Source organism: Taeniopygia guttata, chromosome 1, assembly GCF_048771995.1.
Source record: "Taeniopygia guttata chromosome 1, bTaeGut7.mat, whole genome shotgun sequence".
NCBI lineage: Eukaryota > Metazoa > Chordata > Aves > Passeriformes > Estrildidae > Taeniopygia > Taeniopygia guttata.
The window spans coordinates 38,104,891-38,124,877 of record NC_133024.1 but is presented as its reverse complement, the minus strand read 5'-3'; the positions used below and the strand labels follow the sequence as shown (position 1 = coordinate 38,124,877).

Here is a 19,987-nt window from a genome sequence, read left to right as displayed (position 1 = left end):
TCCAAGTGTGGGGTGAGTCCTGCTTGGGAAAGAGCCCTGTGATGTGACCCAGAGGGACTGAGAAGCTGATGGTGATATTGATGAGTGCAGGCATGCTCTGAGAATAATTACTGGATGAAGAATCTCTGAGCACTTGAGCTGGGAAGTAAACCAGCTATTATTTTTAGGCCCTGAGACAATATGGTGCTAAACTTCTTACTCCTAAACTAAATCCAAACAAGTTCAAGATTGGGAAAAACTCTGTGTGATTTGAGATCTTTAAACCCAAAAGTTGTGGACTTGTGAAGGTTAAGTGCTTCTGCAATGAAATTGAGTTTGTGTTTTTAGGAGTCTGAACTCAGGCATTTCCACTTCACCAATATCCTTTAGTGCTCAAGTCTCCTAAGGAAATCAAGCCCCTCACCATAAAACACATCTTCACGTTGGTACACACAATCTGGGGGAAAGGAAGCTCCCTGGGGAAGAATTTTGGCCAAAGACACAAAGCCATTCCTTCACTATTTGAATAATCTTCCACTCTGTTCAGAGCAGGGACTGTGCTAGTTTTTAACACACAATGGAATGCTCTCCTTTTCCTCTAACCCAAGAGCAGGAGAGGTCCCTTCAGTTCTGAAGGTCTTTAATCAAGATTTGATACCTTCTGCCAGATGGAAATTACAACTAAACAGTTGTAATTTGTAACATGCTTTCAGGACATGTCACTGAGCAAAACATAACATTCTGCTGCATCAGGACAGTCAAATTAGCATAACAGTCAGTGCCTCTTGATTTAAACTCCACAGATTTGTAATCTAGGAGTAACACCCACCATCGCAGAATGATGCACTCAGTTTAGGCTGCTGTGATCTGCAGCCAAACAACACCAATTTCCTGAAGCCAGACTTCTCTGCAAGCTTTGATATTGAGATTAAACTGCCTGTGGTGGAAGAAATCATAAACCCATTTCACAGGGTGCCAATGGACACTTGCAGATGAGAAAATGCAATGCTGGATACTTGGTTACCGACAGGTGTAGCTCTTAGGATGTGACACAGTAATTACCGTCACTATTTGTTCAGCTTCAGAGTGAAGCTTAACTTGCTTAAAATATTTGCTTCTTTCTAGACTGAAGGCCCAGTTCTCCCAAGCGCTTTCCCTGAGGGCTCGCTGATACAAGGGTGCAATGGCCTTCGCCGCTCGGCTCTCCGTTCGGCAGTGCCGGCGGGACCTCTTGTGGGCTCCCCTCTGAACTGCGTGTGGCGTGTCAGCACTCGGGAAAGTGTCGCTGTGCTCATTCGGAGGTACAGCAGAGAGCCCTTTACTTCACAGTGTGGGTTCGCAGAGACTTGACAATAACGTGCACTTAAAAGGAGCAACAAACACAAGGAAGGAGCAGCATTTTGAGAGGGGGAATTTAATTCCTTAGTGATCGTCGTTTGTGCTTTGGCTTCTTTACACCGACTGCAATGATTATAGAATCATAGAACACTTTGGGCTGGATGGGACATTACAGATTTATCTCGTTCTAATAGCTGCCAGCGCTGCCGAGGCCGCCGCCACCGCCCCCCGCGCGTTTCCGCCCCGGCACCGCCATGGCGGGCGCGCCCGCGCCCCTCTCTATGGCCAGCGCCTCTCTATGGCCAGCGCCCCTCTCTATGGCCAACGCCCCTCTCTATGGTCGGCCCCTCTCTATGGCCAGCGCCGCTCTCTATGGCCAGCGCCTCTCTATGACCAGCGCCCCTCTCTATGGCACCCCCTCTATGGCCAGCGCCTCTCTATGGCCAGCGCCTCTCTATGGCACCCTCTCTATGGCCAGCGCCTCTCTATGGCCAGCGCCGCTCTCTATGGTCGGCCCCTCTCTATGGTCGGCCCCTCTCTATGGCGCCGTGCCTGGGCGCGCCGCGGGGCACCGTGGGAGCCTGGCGGAATTATGGCGGCGGTGTAGGGCCCGGCCGCGCAGGGCGGAGGAGGCCGCGCTGTGAGTGCCCGGGAAAGCGCAGGGAGGCTCGGGAGGGCTCTGAAGGCGGGGAGGCGGCCCTGGGGCAGGGGATGTCGGGGGGAGGCGGGCTCGGAGAGGGGCCGGGCTGCGGCCGAGGCTGACGCTGTGATTTGGAGCCCCCAGTCAGGGCGCAGCCCGGCAAGGCCAAGGCAATTCAGCTGCAGGCCGAGCTCGGTCATTTCCTCTTGGCCGATAGCTCCTGATAGCGATAAAGACGCTTTTTCAAGTATTTCTGGAATCTGAGAGGTTAAAGGCTGAGACTGGGCTTTGGAGGCCAGACTGTATACAGACCGATTCAGTCCTGTGAGGAGCGGCTGAGGCTGCTGGGGCTGTTCAGCCTGCAGAAGAGGAGGCTCAGGGGAAACTTATCGCTTTCTACAACTGCTGGAATGGAGGTTGGAGCCACTTGGTTGGCCTCTTTTCCCAGGACAAGAGGAAGGGACCTGAGGTTGTGCCGGTGGGGCTCTAGGTTGGACATTAGGAAGAATTTCTTCACCGAAAGGGTGATTGGACATTGGAATGACCTGCCCAAGGAGATAGTGGAGCCATTGTCCCTCGAGGTGTTTAAGGAAAGACTGGATTTTGGCACTTAGTGCCCTGGTCTAGTTGACAAGGCTGTATTTGGTCACAGGTTGAACTCAGCTCAGAGGTCTTTTCCAACCTGATTAATTCTGTAACCTGAGAGAAGCAGGGATGCTTTCCAGACTACTGCAGCCACACCAGATGTTGTTCTTTACCTGATTTCATGGATCCCTCGTGTTACGTATAATTAGCTCAGGATAAATTTTGGGAATAAGGGATTTTCTTGGATCATGGGCCTCACAGAATGTGTGCCAACAGATCTAAAATGCTTCACTGAGCTTCAGGTGATTTGTACAGCATCACTGTGAAGTGTCAGCTGTCCTTGATTAACAAGCCAAGGCTAGTTACCTTCTTTTTAAAGATGTTTCCCTCTGTTAATTTTGGTTTTTGAGTAGTAGTTCAGTGGCAGTAACTGTTCTGCCTGGTGGAATGTTACTCTGAGCCACAAATTATATTCTCACTTTGGTGCTGAAGTTGGGTATTTTGTGCTTTCATTCAAAGTGACAAACTAACAACATAAGCTTGTTTTGGGCTCTGCAGTCCCAACAGGCAGTGCTGAACACACTGTGTGCTCCCAGGGCAGCTGAGGCTGCTTGCAGCCTGCTTCACTCTTAGGCACAGAACTGATAGTAGAGATTTGGGCATCTGCCAGTTTGGTTTTTAGGACATGCTGAGTTCCTGCAGTTTCTAGGGGAGAGCTGGTGACAACTTCTCCCTTTTATCCAAGCTTTTTTCCTTGCACTTTTTTTATGTTGCCAGGTGTCCATCAGTGGGTATGATCAGCACCATCCTAGGCATGCTGTGGCCTCGGTGAGCTGGCGTTTCTGGTGGTGGTACCTAGCAATGGTCTGGGCAGTAGTGAAGGGCTCTTCCCAGTAGGCAGGTACTTTTGACTGCAGTTTTTCAGGTGGGGAAAGAGCTTAGTTACAAGACTGTACTGCTCGCTTTTAGGATGGAAGATCAGTTTCTGGCTGGTGTTATTTACTTTACAGTTGTAGCTTCATATTTTAGTTAGACTCCATGTATCATTTTCCAAGCATATTGGAAGAGACTCTGTTGTGAAACCTGAATAGATTCTGTCCATAGAATGCTACTTAAATTTTGAGAATCATGTGCTGGGTGACAGCTGGTATGCTGTAGTGGGACTTGTCACTGCTTCTTCAGTCCCAGGAGCAAAGTAGCTCCTAATAAGTGCCTTACACTGTGAATTGTAGTAACAGCGTGTTTTATCCCTTGATTCTGTAGGAGTGAAAATGACGACAGCGGCAAGGCCAACGTTTGAACCTGCAAGAGGAGGAAGAGGAAAAGGTGAAGGAGACTTAAGCCAGCTATCCAAACAATATTCTAGCAGAGATCTTCCTTCTCATACGAAAATCAAATACAGGTTAGTATCATTTTTTGAGTGTCAGGCAAAACAGGCTGGGAATGACTGTTTTGTTATGAGTGGTACTCTAAAATTTCCTCAATACATGTTGATGTGCTAGGCACTGAGCAAGGTCCACAGATTGTGCAGGACTGCTGAACAAGTGGGCTGAAAGTGAAAGTCTCAAAAGCAGAGCTACGAGCTCAAATGCATTGTAGGCGATTTGGGGAGGTTTAATTTTAGTGATAATTTGTTGCTGTTTATGTTCACTCATTATCAGAAGATGAACTTCTTGGGAAGTGAGTTGGAAAGTGAGCTGGCATTGTGGCTGAGCCACAGGGAGTACTGTCACTTGCAGAGCACATTGGGATGAGAGAGGTGAAGTTGAGCACATCTTAAAAGCAGGAAAACCACATTATGTATTTGGCAAAGGACCACTGTGTAAGGGCATTGAGAGGAGGCAGGGGAGCCATGGAATAGCACTGAGGTAGTGGGATGTGTTGGAAGAGCTGATGTTAAGCTGCAAGTGGTTTATGCAGGTCCTGGGAGAAGAAATTTCTTTAACCAATGAACAAGATAATGTGATCTTTGGAATATTTTCCTATGTTTGAAACGAATAATAAATTTTTATCTTTTTGAAAGAGTAAATAAAACTTGGAGTCAGTATGATAGAATTTAAATTAAATTTGTCAGTCTAAAAATGCTCGTTTTATCTAACTGGTATTACTCTTCTCAGTGGAATTACTGTCAAGGTTTTACTTTTGCATTCTTTTGTGTAGATATTTACCCTGTCACCTGTTCCCTCCTGCCCCTTTGATTTTTAAGAATATGTATTCATAAGGGAGCTGAGTGTTTTGGAGAGTACCAAAACAAAGAACACAGAAAATGCTGTCAAATGTGTTTTGCTGGTATGAGGAAAATTCCTGGTGGGTTGTTTTTAAAATGTGGGGTTTGGAACACCAGTCTGTTGCTTTGGAAGAAGTCTGCGGGGATAGGTATGGATGGGAATATACAATGTTTAATGCTTTAAGTCCCTCCTTTTGTGTGAGAGTGAGCATCAATTGTCTTCTGTTCTTCCTCCCAAATACCTAACAAAAAGTTGTCTTTGTTAAATTGCCAGGACTACATCACTGCAGGATAACTCCAGTGTTTCAATCCCACTCATGTTTGTTTGCATGGCACAGGCATTGGGGAGATTTTGCAGCTCTAACAATGATTCCAAATTCAGTTTTTTAATTACAAAAGCAAATTAAATGCTTCATCATAAAGACAGGCTGTGCAAACAATGTGTTTATAATGGCTCACGTCTGGGTTTCTTCCAGGCACTCTTACTTCCAGCACTGAGTTCACAGAGAGGTGAAAGCAATTGCTGCTTGTTTTTATTCACTTGTTCTTTTCAAGACATCCGCAAAAATTTCAGCAGCCTCTAGGTGGAATTTAATCTGGCTCAGATATATGTAGTTCATTGCTTTTTGCTGGTGTGTTGTTACATAAAAGAGAGGTGGCATGTATTTACGAGGTGTTTTGCCTGTTCTCCCAACTTTTTTATTATTGGTCATGGTCTGTGCTCATGGAGATGAAAAGGTTCTTGGAAAGGATGTTCTAGTCTTGGTCTTATCTATAAGTCTTAGAGATTGGGTTTGCAGCAGCAGCTTTGGGTAGTGAAGCAATGAAGGAAGGTGACCGTGATGTTTATGGATGTCTACTAGGACACTGGGATTGGACTGCTGGAGAATAGAATATTTCAACATAGTGAAATACAGACAGATGTTACCATCCTGTTTTCTAGGAATTTAAGTAGGGTCTTTCCATTCATTCAGGAGCCACCAGAAGGAGCAGGAGTGTGTGGCGTGGCAGGTCTGTGTGTGCAGTGCAGACGTACAAAGGAGGGCTCTGCTGAAGAGTGAATAAGCATATGTTTGCATGGAACCCATTTCTGGTTCCCTAGCCTTACCTGTTCAGCCCAGGATTTACTGGCCTCCATGAAAAAAATTGTGCCCAGCTGCAGACTGTCAAAGTTCAGGCTTTTCCCCTATTTGTTGTTTCAGACAGACCACTCAGGATGCTCCTGAAGAGGTGCGTAACCGTGATTTCAGAAGGGAGCTGGAGGAGAGAGAGCGAGTTGCTGCCAGAGAAAAGAACAGAGACAGACCCACCAGAGGTAAAAACCAAGAAACAAAAATCCTAATGCCTTTGTGAAACATTGCTCCTGCATGAAATTTGGAGTTGTAAGAAGTTTGCAGTTGCAGACAGCATGTCATGAGAGTAGAATTTAAGGTATTGGCCTGATAGTTCAGAGCTGTTGACCTGCAAAGGAATGTCCACTGGCTTTCACGATGGCTTCATGCTAGCAGAAATCTAGGCCAGCCAGTAGAAAAGCATGCCCAGCTGATACAGTAGAATTGTAATAAATTGGCAACAAGTGTGCACAGTTAATAAAGGGCTTTTTTTTTTGTACTTGGAGGAGCAAGACAGGAAGGAGAAAGAGTAATGACTCATCTTCTGCTGTTATAGCACCAGTGTAACAATAAATCTGTTTGAAAGTATGCTATTCTTTTCAGATATAGTGAAGTAATAACAAAATCAAAGAGCTTTTTGAGAAATACTCATTTTTAGTATTTAAGTACAACCTCTTGTACTTTAGGTGTAGGTGTGAAGCTATTGCATGGCTTTCAAATTCACAGAAGAAAGTAGATGTGTTTTGGAGTAAACTAGCCAACAGTAATGCTTTGGGATCATCCTAAATGGGAACCCTCCATCTGGATATATATAATAAGAATATTTCTCCACATCTGTTTTTATGGGGTTTTTTTCTGATTGAAATAATAATGACTTAAAAAAACTTCTGGAGGCCAAATTGTAAGGTTGGGATGTTATTGCTGCTCTTGGGGCTTCCTAGGGGAAGGAATTAACCTGGACATTAAGATTGAGAAGTGAGGGGAAAGTAAAGCATAAGCTTGTTTCTCTCACTCTAATTCAACACAAATTATGAAGAGTTTTGCTTTCTGACATTAGATGCTGTTAAATTAAGTGACTTAGACGCTCTCTGTTTTTACTCTTACATCATAGAACATACAACATCATCTTCTGTGTCTAAGAAGCCTCGGCTAGACCAGATTCCTGCGGCAAATCTTGATGCAGATGATCCTCTTACTGATGTATGTGTCTTGTTTTCTGTCTTCTTTCCTTTCATTACCCTGCCTTAAGGATTTGCTATTAATGCTATATGTACTTCTAGGTTGCCTAAAGATCTCAGACAGGTTCCGATGTATTTTCCTTTTACAGCATCTGTACTGTGGTGAAAGTCCAGAGTGGTTCAGAGGATTCTGGCCCATGCTGTAATGGTATTCTTGGAAAGCACAAAAATCTAGGAAACTGAAAATACCACTTATAGTATGGGGAATTACCACTGGCTTAATAAGGGTAGAACTGTCGAGATACCTGCAAATGACTGACTGCATGAGCAACAAACACTTGCCTTTGACTATGCTTCTTACTGCTGACATCTAAGAGTTAAGTCAAAGGTTTGACAATAAGCTCTGGGGTTTTTAATCCTATGGTATTTGGCCCCAGCAGTACTGGACAGGTTAATCAGGCACACAGAATGGCTTGTATCACAGTGATTAGAGAATGACTGGAGACAGCCATTCTCTTGAGTCTGTCGGTTATGTAGCATTTTTAATTGCAGTCATCCCAAAAGCACAAATATGGGTTTCTCTTGACTTTACTATAAAAGAGCAAAATCCCTATTTGTATTGTATTTGTTGCTACCCAAGTACTTAAAAAATCAGTCAGCAGTCCTTCAGAAATCAGTCATCCAGTTGTAGCCTTAGTTGGGCAGCCCAGGGCCATGTTTTATTAAATTAAATGAATGGGCTGATTCTTGCCTTCCATTTGTTACTATCAGGAAGATGATGAAGATGACGACTTGGAAGACAGTGATGATGATGACACTGCAGCTCTTCTGGCTGAACTGGAAAAAATCAAGAAAGAACGAGCTGAAGAACAAGCTCGAAAGGTAAAGCCTCACACATTAAAAAGCACCTGTTTTTTTGTGAACTGGTGGCTGTTAAAACTGGTATGTCTTACATACTGGGAATGAGTGAGAACTGGTAAACAAAGTGCTGTTCAAACCTTCTCTCAGATATGATGGATTTGTTCTTCTGCCTAATTATTAAGAATTTTTTTCTATATAAGACATACTGAATATTTTACTCACTGAAACATTTTATTCCCTTTTCATACACTTTGTACAGGCAGCAAGTCAAGATAATCTTGGTTTCATGTGTAAGTCCTCTGCACTTAGCTGTCATACCAAAGGATATAGTGGCATTAGTCAACTGCATGCAATGCAGGGTAATTTAGTTTGTTAACTAGATTTAGGAAACAAGAAATAGTATTTTTATTTATGAAATAAAGATGTGTGCTTTTTGGTGCTGCTTCTTATGGCTGCAGGTTTTATACAGTAGTTGTCCTTTTGCAGCTTTGGTGCTGCAAGGAGCACCAATTTGAACTGTAAGACCAGAACTATTTTGATATGATTATACACAGGCAAATTCATTTGAAAGTTGTCTCTGCAAAACCAAATAATAATACAGCAGTTTTTTCAGAACTAGGAAACTCAATTCACATGTAGCTTTCATACCTCTCTGTAATCTCTCTCTCTACAGACAGAAAACCGTGTTCTACCCTTGAAAGGGGAGGAAAGTCCCCTTTCAAATAGTTACAGATGTTTTCCTGTGAGTGAGATTAAATACTGTGCTGGTGGTGCTATTACATCCTTGGTATAAGAGGGATTGTTAGGATGGAGTGCATTAGCAAAATTCCTAACTATTGATTTGACTTCTAGGTACTGGGAGTTTGGACTAGTTTCTGGGAGTGGTTTGTGTTGTCAAACTTACGAGGTTTTTGGTTCATATTGGGTACTGGTTCTAACATTGTATTGCAACAGAATTTAGGGTTCAGGTATTTCATCTGCACTGCTGAAACACTCTCTTCTGGTGGTGCAACAGAAATAGTGGGTATGTGCAACATTCCCACATCTGCTTTTACTAAGTGCTTTCTCTTTTTGAGTAGGGCTTAAATAATTTCAGTGCTTTGGTGCCTTCACCTGGAATAGTTTTGTGTGTTTTTATAAGTATACTCTCTGTTAGTGTAAATACCCCAAACCATCAAAAAGTCTCTCTGAAAACCAAGCCACCTGTCACCTGTGTATCAACTTACCTGAGGTATTTTTTTTAGAACATGCTAAATAAACTCATTAGATGCTGATCAGGAGGCTAATCAAAGGCTACTTTGACAATGTAATGTTTTAGTGCCTTCCTGTAGCTTAACATATACATACATAGTTTAATGTTTTTCATGAATGCTTAGCTGGCAGTGAACAGGGTTGAGCTTCCAGCAGACAAAGACACATCTAGGAACATCTAGGAGAGGATAATGCTTTAACTGCTGTTGGCAGCATTGTAGTTGCAAGCCTGGTCTTGCCTAACAATATAAAAATTTACCTTTAGAATCAACAAGGCCTGTTAAAACAAGTGAACTCTGCAGTTTTACACTTAAACAGTATGCAAAGCTAAAAGCTGTACCATGCTGCTTCATTGCAGAAATTGTGCTGTACAAGACTGTTGCTACTTGATTGCCCATCTGGCCTGTGAGATGTCTTCTGCATTAAAGGATGTCTGAAAGTATCTCTTGTGTCTTTATCTAGCCATTTGAGGCACATCATGAAGCAATGAAATTGTCTTGTAGTAACAACATGGTGAAAATTACTTAAAAACATTGCCAACAGTTCGACAGTATTCCTATGTGAAATGTACTAAACTATAAATTAAGTGTAGCCACGTGTAGGAAAGATTTTGACTTCAGTTGTCCTTGCACAGTGCTTAAAATGAAACTGTAGGTCTGTGTGGATTTTCCACTTTGCCTGATAGTTGAAGTTATGCATCAAGATTAGACAGCAAAACTTGTCACATTTCAGTGTAGAAAGCTTGGATTAGGAAAATAGTGGTTAGTAAATTGCAGCTCAGATGACCAAGTGCTTGCTTCTTTTATCCTGTGTGGAAAGTAGGAACATCATAATCTCTCTGAAATTCTAATTTTGTCACTAGATGGTGCTAAAAGCCACAAAGTATTTGGGGATAGCACTTGTTCTATTTTCCTGTCTCTTACAGGTGTAATGTGTTGCCTTCATGGATGTTCTCCTTAGGCAGCAGCAGGGCTTGTAATGTCCAGTTCTGCATTCATACTGAATAAAATCATGTTATTTATTTGCAATAGTGCCCACTATTGCACGCTCAGATTCAGACCTACAGTGTTCATCCTTCCACCAGTTGGTGGCAGGTAGGGTCTCTTCAAAATTGGCACCTTCAATAAATAGATGGTGTTCTACAGGTACCTGAAATTTTATTTTATCATTTTTTGGGGAATAGGAAACTAAGACTATTTTGATAGAAAAAGTAAAAGCCAGAGTGGGGCACAGCCTTGGAAAGAGTCTTTAGGACTTAGGTTCAGCTTTGGAAAGAAGTCTTCTGTTTGTTGGCTTTAGTGTACAATTTGTTCAGATTATGCCTTATTTTCCATGGCTTTGGAATAAGGTGTTACTGGCTAAGCATTTTAGAGTTATTTTATATAAAATCATTTTCTCTTAAGATGCATATTATTTTCTGTTAGTATGTACTGCAAGCCATAATTCAGACCTAATTTTGTAAGAAAACTTGTATTAATAATTCAGATGACTTCAGGATAGCATCTAATGGAAAATCTTAACTATACAATTGCTGTTAATCCAAATTAATGTACAGGAATGCTTTACCTGCTGAAATGCTGCTGTCCATAGACAACGTGAGTAAGCCAGTGGCCAGGCAAAGAGAAACTGTGGAGTGAATACCTCCCTTCTCACTGATCATCATTCTCTAACCCCATTGTTATACAGGCTGATTAATGTGTCTCTTCTTGTCATATTCTTGGAAAATTCTATGGTCTTAATAAGATTAGGTGGGTAAACTACGGTAATATATCCCAACCTGTGCCAAATGTAGAGTTTTCCCTGGTACTTTAGTTATTTTGGTTTATTAAAATGCTAGTCCAATTACTTCTGAGACTTCATTTAGAGTAAACTGTATTTTTGTTAATAGTCTTCACTCATCACTTCGGTGTCCATTATTTAGGCTGCCATTAAAGGAGAACGGCTTCTTTCCAAATGCATCTGTGCTGGAACAGTAATTAAAAACAAAATATGAGAGTCTGCTTTTTACAGGGCATCCTCTTCTCTGTTAACTTCCCTTATGCATAACACAAATCTCCATAGAAATCCTCTAAATCTAATTTTGACATTATTAATATTAAGAGGTTCTAATAGTTTGTCAGTCAAATAAACAGTTCTTCTGAAAGTTTGTTAATGTCTCAAAATGCTTGGTTCCCTGAAGTTATGTAGAATCATTAAATAAATACTATGGATGTTTTTAAAAAATTGTTTGACCATGGGAGTCCTCCTGACATTTCCTTCGCAACTGTAATCTCAGATTGTTTCTAGTAGACACTAAGCTCACAGGAAATTCTGGTTTTGAAAGTCCTTTCTGTGGAATTATTCTAGGTCTCTATAAAACTGTACGAACACTAAATCAGTGTCTGTGTTAACCATCCATGGATAGGTTTCAGGAAACATGTCAATATTCTAAATTAAGCTTTACAGTTTTCTTGTTTTTCAGTTTTCAAGTGCTTCCATAGAAACTAAGTTGAAGTAATTGAAAAGAAACTTCAAACCAGTGAGCAGCTGAATGTATGTGTGCAGTTCTGGAAAACCTGTCTTAATATCCAGTTGTTTTTTGCTTAGCCGAGAGTAGACCTAAAGTTTTCAATTTGTTTTCTTAACAGTTTTATTTCACCAAGTTTCTCTGGAACTGAATATATTACTTTACCAGTGATCAGAGTAAATCTTAGCTCTGCCCCTTGTTTTAGCCATGTCACAGGGTTTCAAATAAAACATCAGAAAACGAGTCTTGATAGATATTAACTTTTTCACCTAAATCTTGCGGGTCTGACTAAAACTAGATCAAATCAGTGATGAAGAAAATTTCAGTAAAGAGGCAAAAGCATATGGTAGAGTATGTTTCTTCATTCAGTGTTTAAGACATGCCAGGAGCACTTAAACCTTGCCAGGAACTAATGATGATATCTCTTTCCTTGTGGACAAAATCACAACAAAGCTGCGTGTGGACACTGCCATTGTGATTACTTGGTGCTCTTTGTTTTTGAAGTTTCAATAAATCATTCGAATCTCTCTGTTGCACAGAGTTAGTAACTTGTACAGGGTCAGATAACTGGGGTGTATCTGTGCATTCTTGAATTTCTTTCCCTGCTGCTAAAGGCAGTGCTGTCAGTTTGTTATTCAAAAATTAGCATTTAATTCAGGTTATGCAAATATATATATTTTTAAACTTTTTTTCAGCCTTAGATAAAATGTGGGTATTTCAGGTTTTCTTTCAGCTGCTCAGCATCTATAAAAACTGAGAAGGATAACTAATATAGTGGAGTCATTTGGGGAATTTCAGCACTTTCTGCAAAAGTAATCTTGCTCTGTGCTAAGGGTAGGAACTATGCTCAAAATAAACATGGTAACGATGTTTTTCTTTCCTATGCAGTCAGAGACAAATACGCCAAACAAAGAAATTCCCAAGATTGCCTCTACCACTTACATGCCACTTGCCAGTCCTCTGCAAGTGTACCTGACTTAAGTCAATGCAATTTTTTTGCTAGCAGTAATCAGCTGTAGACAGAATTCAGTTGAGTCTGAGAAGCCAAGTTGTTGGGGACAATGTACAAGTTGTGTCTCATAACCTGCATGGTGGTGCAGTGGAGATGCAGTCAGCAGAGCCTGGAGTGTGGTTGGTCTCCTGTGTCATAATTCAGTGTGAGCACTAATTTAGTGTGAGCACTAAAAGCTGTCTTGGCTCCCTGTTGTATCCTCCAGGTCTCTGCCAAGATGTGAGCTCAGGTGCCTGTGGGACCATGTCCAGCTGTTGCTGTTTTAACCCAGAGCTAAATCCCTCTTTCAGTCTTACACTAGTGCTTGCAGTATAACACTTCTTAAAGTGTTATTTCAGCTTTGATTTTTTTTTTATATCACCACATTTTATCACTTAATGCTTTTCTTTGTTATCAGAAATCAAACTATGTCAGGTTGATTGAGGCTGAAGGATATTATGTGGGTTATGTCAAAGCAGATAAAGGTTAGGGTGATGTGTAACATGCCTTTAAAAAATCTTAATGTAGAAGATTAGAATGTGCACCTGTGTGTAGGAACTGCATGGGAGTACTGTATGCATATTTTTTATTATTCTTAATATTGGCCATTCAAATGATTGAGTGCTTTTTGCTTCTCTTCATGCATGGTGGAGAGTCCTGGAATCGTCAGCTTTGTAGGAATTGATGAGATTAAACCTGAAATGGGGAAAGGGAGGGAAGAGGAACTGCAATTCTTCCTGAAGAGGTGCTGCCTGACTCCAGTCGATTTTTGACCACTAAAAAATTCGTATGTGAAGTGCTTCTCTATATGTCAGTGGTGTGTGGATGCATTTTCATGCATCATAAAAACCCAAACCAAAATAGTAATGTCTGCCTCAGATAAGGTAATGCATGATGCACAGCTTCAGTGACTTTGGATCATGGCTGAAGTTAATTTATTAGAGGACAAGACTGTGCCATGGTCTCCGTGCCACCTTCAGAAGAGCTCACCTGGCTGGAGTCCAGCTCTAAAACGAGAAACTGCTGCATCTGTGTGCATGTGTAAACTTGGAAGAAGTTGTCTGCACACAACCATTTTTCAATAGAGGACTATTAATTTCTTACAATGATTTAGTAGTGCTGCCTTCTCTTGATTAGGAATTTTTGGTTTGTAGCCTTTTCCTTTGCTCTTGGTGTTTTTCCCTGGCCTGTTCTATTTTCAAAGCCTCACTTTTAGTGGAGCATTGAAGATTGGAGATGCATAGTGGTGCAGAGCCCACCTAATTTTGGACAACACAGAGAAAGCTTCACATGTTTGCATCCATCTGTAAAGTTACTAATGGTCATAAGCAGTATCTGATCTCCTCCTGGGAGGCACCTGAACATCGGTACTGGGTTTTTGCTTGATCCAGTATCCTAGATTTTGCTTTCAAAGCAGCTTTCCATGCATGTGTTGTACAGCACTCCAAGGCCTGCTGGACTTGTGGTGGGAGCACAGGGCAACAGACTGCAGTAAATGGGGTTTCTTGGCTCTTGGCTATTCCATGTTATGTGGAAAGAAGATGCTAAATCAAAGGTTAGCATTCTGTGCATAAGTAGCTGCATGCATTTCTTGTCTCTGATCCACAGAGAAAAGTATAATTTGAGTTTATATTTCTAATATGGGAGGAAATTCTTGTTCTCCATGTTTTCATACTTACTGGGGTGATAGTAACAGAAGCTGGACTACAAATGTCAGATTTAGAGCTGTTTGAAAATTCAAAACCTCAGTTGATTAGTGTTAATAACTTCTAATTGTTGTGGCTTGTGTTAAAGCTCCATGGATACAGTAGCAGGAAAGAGCAAGTTTTTCTGAGGCTTATATTTTAATAAGGGCATTACAGGGCTTGTCCTGAAGCTGTGTGTTGTTTTTGAGCAATGTGCCCTTCTGGGGAGCGTTTCTGTCCCACTGGCAGTTAATTGCAGCTGGTTCTACATTTTATTTGTGAGAAGCAGTGTAATGGTAGGTGTTTTTTCATAACTAAAACTTGAGTGGATTTTGAAAAGTAAAATCTTTACCAGTGATCCTGCATCATCTGCTATTCGTGTATACATTAAATCCATGTTCTTAAGAAAGCGGAGGTATTTTAAAAGAAAATTTCATAGAATCACAGGGTGGTTTGAGTTGGAAGGGACCTTAGAAGTCATCTACTTTCAACCCCGTTGCTGTGGGCATGGACACCTTCCACTAGACCATATTGCTCAGAGCTCCATCCAGCCTGGCCCTAAACACTTCCAGGGATAGGGCACCCCTCCAAAATTTCACATGCCTGACCAATTTAATGGAAAAGTACTGTAAATTGTAGATAGTAATAAATAACTTACTATTGGTTAAATGCTAGAAGCTAGGGAACTCTGGCTAGCATCAGCATCAAGTTTAGCATTTAAACCTTGTTAACTCCAGCAACAAGGAAATTGTTTCCTCTCTTAGGATCCTGTAGAAGTCCTCAGCAATTAATTTTCTCCATTTTTTTTTTTTTCCCAGCTTGGGGAACAACCTTTTTGTTTTTAGTTTATATAATTTTTAAAAGCCGTAGTTTGATTCTTCTGCAGTGCTAATGAGGTTTCATTTTTTAACGTATCTTCTGACCATACTTCAGAGGAGGAAACCTACTTAGTCATCCTAATTTAAAGAATTACTTTCTTTCCCTACTAATTCTTTCATCAAAGAACACTCCCTGCAATATTAGTGAAAACTTGTGGAAAAATATGTAAAATTAATAGTAAACATTAATTTTGAAGTCTGTAAACATTTAAGTCACTAGATGTGCTAACAGAGCTTAGAAGTGTAGGCAGTAAAATTACTTTGTGTTACTTGTACTGCATTGCTTCCCTTAGGCCTGAGTTATATGCATTTGAGAGTACAAGGACAAGAAAATTTGTCTGCTTCTTAATATTGAAACTCTTAAATAGTCTTATGACATCCTCTGTTCATTTCACTGTGGGGTTCTCAATATTCTTTTTAATTAGTCCCTTGGGAAGTTGTAGTAGTAAAATTCAAACAGCTGCTGAAAACAGAAGTTTCAGCGTGCTGTATGGTTTATTCTCCCTAGTGAATATAGTATGGTGTGCTCTCTTTTCTCATGAGGATAAAGAAAACCTTTTAATGTAATAAATATGTATATGGTAAAGCTAGAACTTACCTGAATATTTGATGGTGCCTCAGAGCTAAGTAGAGTCGATAGGGGTGTTGCTAGTTTGACAGTTTATTAGCAAAGTTAAGCTCTGAAGAGTATCTCTGCTCCTATCCTTATTCTCCTCATATGCAAGTGCCAAACACTGAAAAATCTGAGCTAAGAATTAAAGCTTCATCTGCATGAGTGTTCAAAGATAAATAATGTGTATCTCAACCAGCTAGAGCAGAAAAGTGGCCTAGGAAAATAATACATGCATTTCTGGTTCTCAGGAACAAGAGCAAAAGGCTGAAGAAGAAAGAATTCGGATGGAGAACATCCTGAGTGGTAACCCACTGCTGAACCTCACTGGGCCAGCACAGCCTCAGGCAAACTTCAAAGTTAAAAGGAGGTACTGTGCAGTCTGTTCAGTGACACCCATCCCCTTGCTGAGTCTTGCTGTTCAGAGTCAGAAAATGTTATCACTGTAGCTGGTTTCTGTTTCCTTCCTCAGATCTTGTTGCAAGTGTGTAGGAGATAGTCTTTCAGAAAAGATTATCTATTTTTCTACCCCAAGCTAAAATCTAATCCTAATGACTGGCTGTTCTGTAAGATGGTCAAACCCATTTTTATGTTTTTATATATTGCACCTAATTTTCTTACAAGCTTACTGCAATTAAAAACTTCTGTTTTCAGGTGGGATGATGATGTTGTCTTCAAGAACTGTGCCAAGGGGATAGACGAAACAAAAAAGGACAAAAGATTCGTCAATGATACTCTGCGATCAGAGTTTCACAAAAAGTTCATGGAAAAATATATCAAGTAGTGCAGTAGTGCGGAAGGACTTGGTAGGTTGTGGCCATTCCCTCCTTTTCCCTCAGAATTTAAGGCTGAATGTTTGGTCATGGATTCTCAAATGTTTTTCCAAGATCAGCAACGACTTCATAAGAATAAGTGCTATGTTTCTGGAGTTTTTATTCCTGCATATTGTTTTGCTTTACTGTTTTAATTAAACCAGTTTGTGTCTCATTAATGTTTTTTTTCTTTGTGTGTATTTACTTTTACTATCCACGTGTAAATGGTAAAAGAGAGAAACTGATTTGCAATAAATACCGCTGATAGTTTAAATTGCTTTCCAAAATGCCCTGCATTTGTAGTGATGATGGTTTGTAACTTTCACAAATTAGATAGATGTCAGTATTAATCAAAGGTGAGGAAGAGGTGAGTGTGGTAAGCAGTGTGAGCTGAAAAGAACCATACTTTCTGGAGCAAACTGGACTCCCTCTTAAAAGCTAGTTAGAAACTTAGTTAATCTTTGTTAAGTTTCTTTTTTCGGTCTGCATGTGTATCCTTTAATGGTAGTAATAGAATTGTCAGAAACTTGTGTTTTTATCAAACAAGTGATACCAAGATACCATAGTACACTTTGTTTACTCCTCTGTGTCCATGTTAACACTTAAGATGGTATAAAATATGAATGACTGCAAAAAAAAGCTAAAATGTGATGGGTTTATTTTTTTTCTGTTCTCCTGTCATCGCAGTTGCATTTGAAATTTTGGCCAAGTGATGCACTGGATAGGAACATAACATTTTCAAAATGGAGTGGTTACCTCCCTGCCTAGGAGGTGACAGTGGCAGAACTCAGATGTATTTATGTAAAATTCTTGCCCTTTTCCTTGCCTATGTTATGCTCAATTGAGTTCATTCTCCCAGATGCTGTTTCTTAGTATTATTTTCAATTTCTTAATTTGAAAACTTACCTAATTTTCTTAAGAGAGTAAATGTAGAGCACAATGTTTCATATTTTTGTTTGGCATGATTGGTATCCTGTAAAAGCTTTCCTTGGCTTTAGCTGTATTTGCCACCCTTTCACTAAGCTATGCATAGCATACTAATGCCAGCAGCTCATACCCGCCTTTACTTGGAAATGAGATTTTCAGCATGCTTGGGGTCATGTGAGCTACTGGAGGAATACGTGTTTGTGTTATTTCTGCTGCCTGCCTTATGATAGAAATGATTCTTGGGAAGCAGAAAAATGGGTGTAGTTTTTAAGTCTCTTAAAATAAAGCTATTAAAATCTTAGTATATAGGCAACATGCTTAGAAGATGGGAAGAAGTTAAGGGCTGTCCTTGTCAGGGCCTGGCAGTGGAGAAACCAGCTGCTGCTTTAGGTCCAACCTAGCAGCATGGTTGTCACGGCAACAACAAAAAAATACATTTGGTCTCTCAGTATTGTGAGATCTGGTTGCTGTGCCAAAGTGAGCATAGAGTCTTACCGGATGGGGAGACATAGATGGAATGCCAGTTCAATGCCCTCATGGAAAATCACACATGCAAAGTGACCATCATTTGTGTTCCTGAAGTAATGTAATTTTTCTTTGAAAAAATAACTTTAGAGAAGTCAGATGGCTGGGGTTGAATGAGGTCTTCCACAGGCATGCAGGCAGCTGTTCTGCACACCTGCAGGAGCATCCCTTTCTTAAATTGAGGCATTACACATAGCTGTGCTGGGTCATTTCTCCCAGTAGCTCCCTCCCGTGCAGGTTCTGGAGAAAGGTCTGTAGGGACTGCAGCTTCATTTGAGGTTTTTTGTTGGCATTGTTTTTCCACAGAATTTACAGATTGTATCTCTGATGTTGTCCCTCAAAGTTTTTGTATTTTAACCTCCTGGAGTGTAAGCTGACCCACAATCTGAGGACTCGGCAATACACCAACACAATATGCTAATTAAGGAATCTCAAATCTTACCTTTTGGTAGGTTTTGTTTCATTAATTCCTGAACTTCCTTTACTAGTACTGGAAAATCTGAAGTGCTCTGTGATTTTTTTGGCACTTCCTAGCAATCAGGGTTGTTCAATCCTGTGTTTTTGTAAGCAACACCTGAACTTACTGTTAACTGTAACAGTGAGGTAGGTAGGTGTAGGAAAAGCCTATCTGCTTTATAAACAGTTTCCCTATTGTTTTATGGCTACCTTTGGAATAGCATTGCAACTGAAAACTAGAATCTATTTTCCACAGGGGCTAACAGTTAAACTTCTAAGGTTTTTTTACAAAGCCTCGTCTTTCACATTTTTTTTGAGTATGTTTTATGATTCTGAGGGGGATTATGCATTATGAGGGGAGTAAGAATTAATAATAAAGACTAATGGTAGTCCTGCAGCTGGAAATAATTGTGCTGTGTGTATACAGGGTTCTAAAACATTTAGTGTCTATTTGTCTTCCTCAAGTAGATGGCTGAATATTACAGGCTGCCTATTGCAACCAGCAGGATTGCCATCTGCATTTTTCAGGATTTCACATTGTTATAGGTACCAGGTAAGCATCCTGTGAATGCCTAGAAAGAGTTCTTTTTTTTAAAGACCCAACCAAACAAACCTTTTTTGGTGAGTTCCAGTCTCTCTGTTCACTTGTATTTTGTTTGAAGTAAAATCCTGGTGCAGAGGTGATCTGTTTCTTGTTCTGTTTCCCTTGGAGTGTCTCATGGGCAGCTCAGCTGGTGCCTGCTGTTGTGACAGCCCAGTGTTTCTTTTCAGCCAGGCAGGCATCAGTTCCCACTGAGGTGCTGAAATTTCTCTCTACAACTACAAATACCTGAAAGTCTTTCATCTGGAGGAGAGATTTGAACATAAGGTCAAAGCATGAAGTGCATGGGCGATGTTGCCCTCAAGTGTTTCACTTCAAAGAAATTAGGATTCAAGACTTGCAGGGATGTGCTGATGCTCAGAAAGTGCTTCAGACTCAAGTGTTAATTCATATCTGCAGCCATGGCTAGTTGGAGTCTGAAGCTTTTTTTGGTTTTGTAAGGAAAGTCAGAATCACATGTAGGCACTTCTCTGATTTTCTGTCTTATGGCATAGTGCTCTGCGATACAGATTCAGGAGGAGGGAAAGGAAATACCCAAAGAAATATTTCCATCCATGGAAGTCCTCATTCCGTCTCCTGTCAGCTTCTAGAAGGGACTTCAATTAGTTGTTATTCAAAAACAAAACTCCCTGTCTAATTTTGTCATGCCTATTTTGGGAAGCTTCTTCCAAGGAAACAAAATCTTTTTGTGAGTTTTGTTGTGAGTTCAGCTATATTTTCCTTACCAAGGCAGATTGACAAGGTCATATCTAGTGATAGAAGCAAGTACAGCCTTGCTACCACACTGTATGCCCTAAGATACAGTGCAGGCAGAGCATAAACGGG

The 19,987-nt window shown here is 40.8% G+C and overlaps 1 protein-coding gene across 1 annotated transcript; it reads left to right on the top strand.

Annotated features, from left to right (window-relative positions):
* Positions 1 to 1,944: 1,944 nt before the first annotated feature.
* CWC15 (CWC15 spliceosome associated protein homolog) lies at positions 1,945 to 17,292 on the top strand (the record flags this gene model as incomplete). Its single annotated transcript, NM_001245207.1, is given in 7 exon segments — positions 1,945 to 1,957; positions 3,806 to 3,944; positions 5,972 to 6,084; positions 6,993 to 7,081; positions 7,831 to 7,941; positions 16,093 to 16,211; positions 16,496 to 17,292. Coding segments are annotated over 6 exon segments (693 nt in total). The 5' UTR covers positions 1,945 to 1,957; positions 3,806 to 3,813.
* Between the last annotated feature and the right edge of the window lie 2,695 nt (positions 17,293 to 19,987).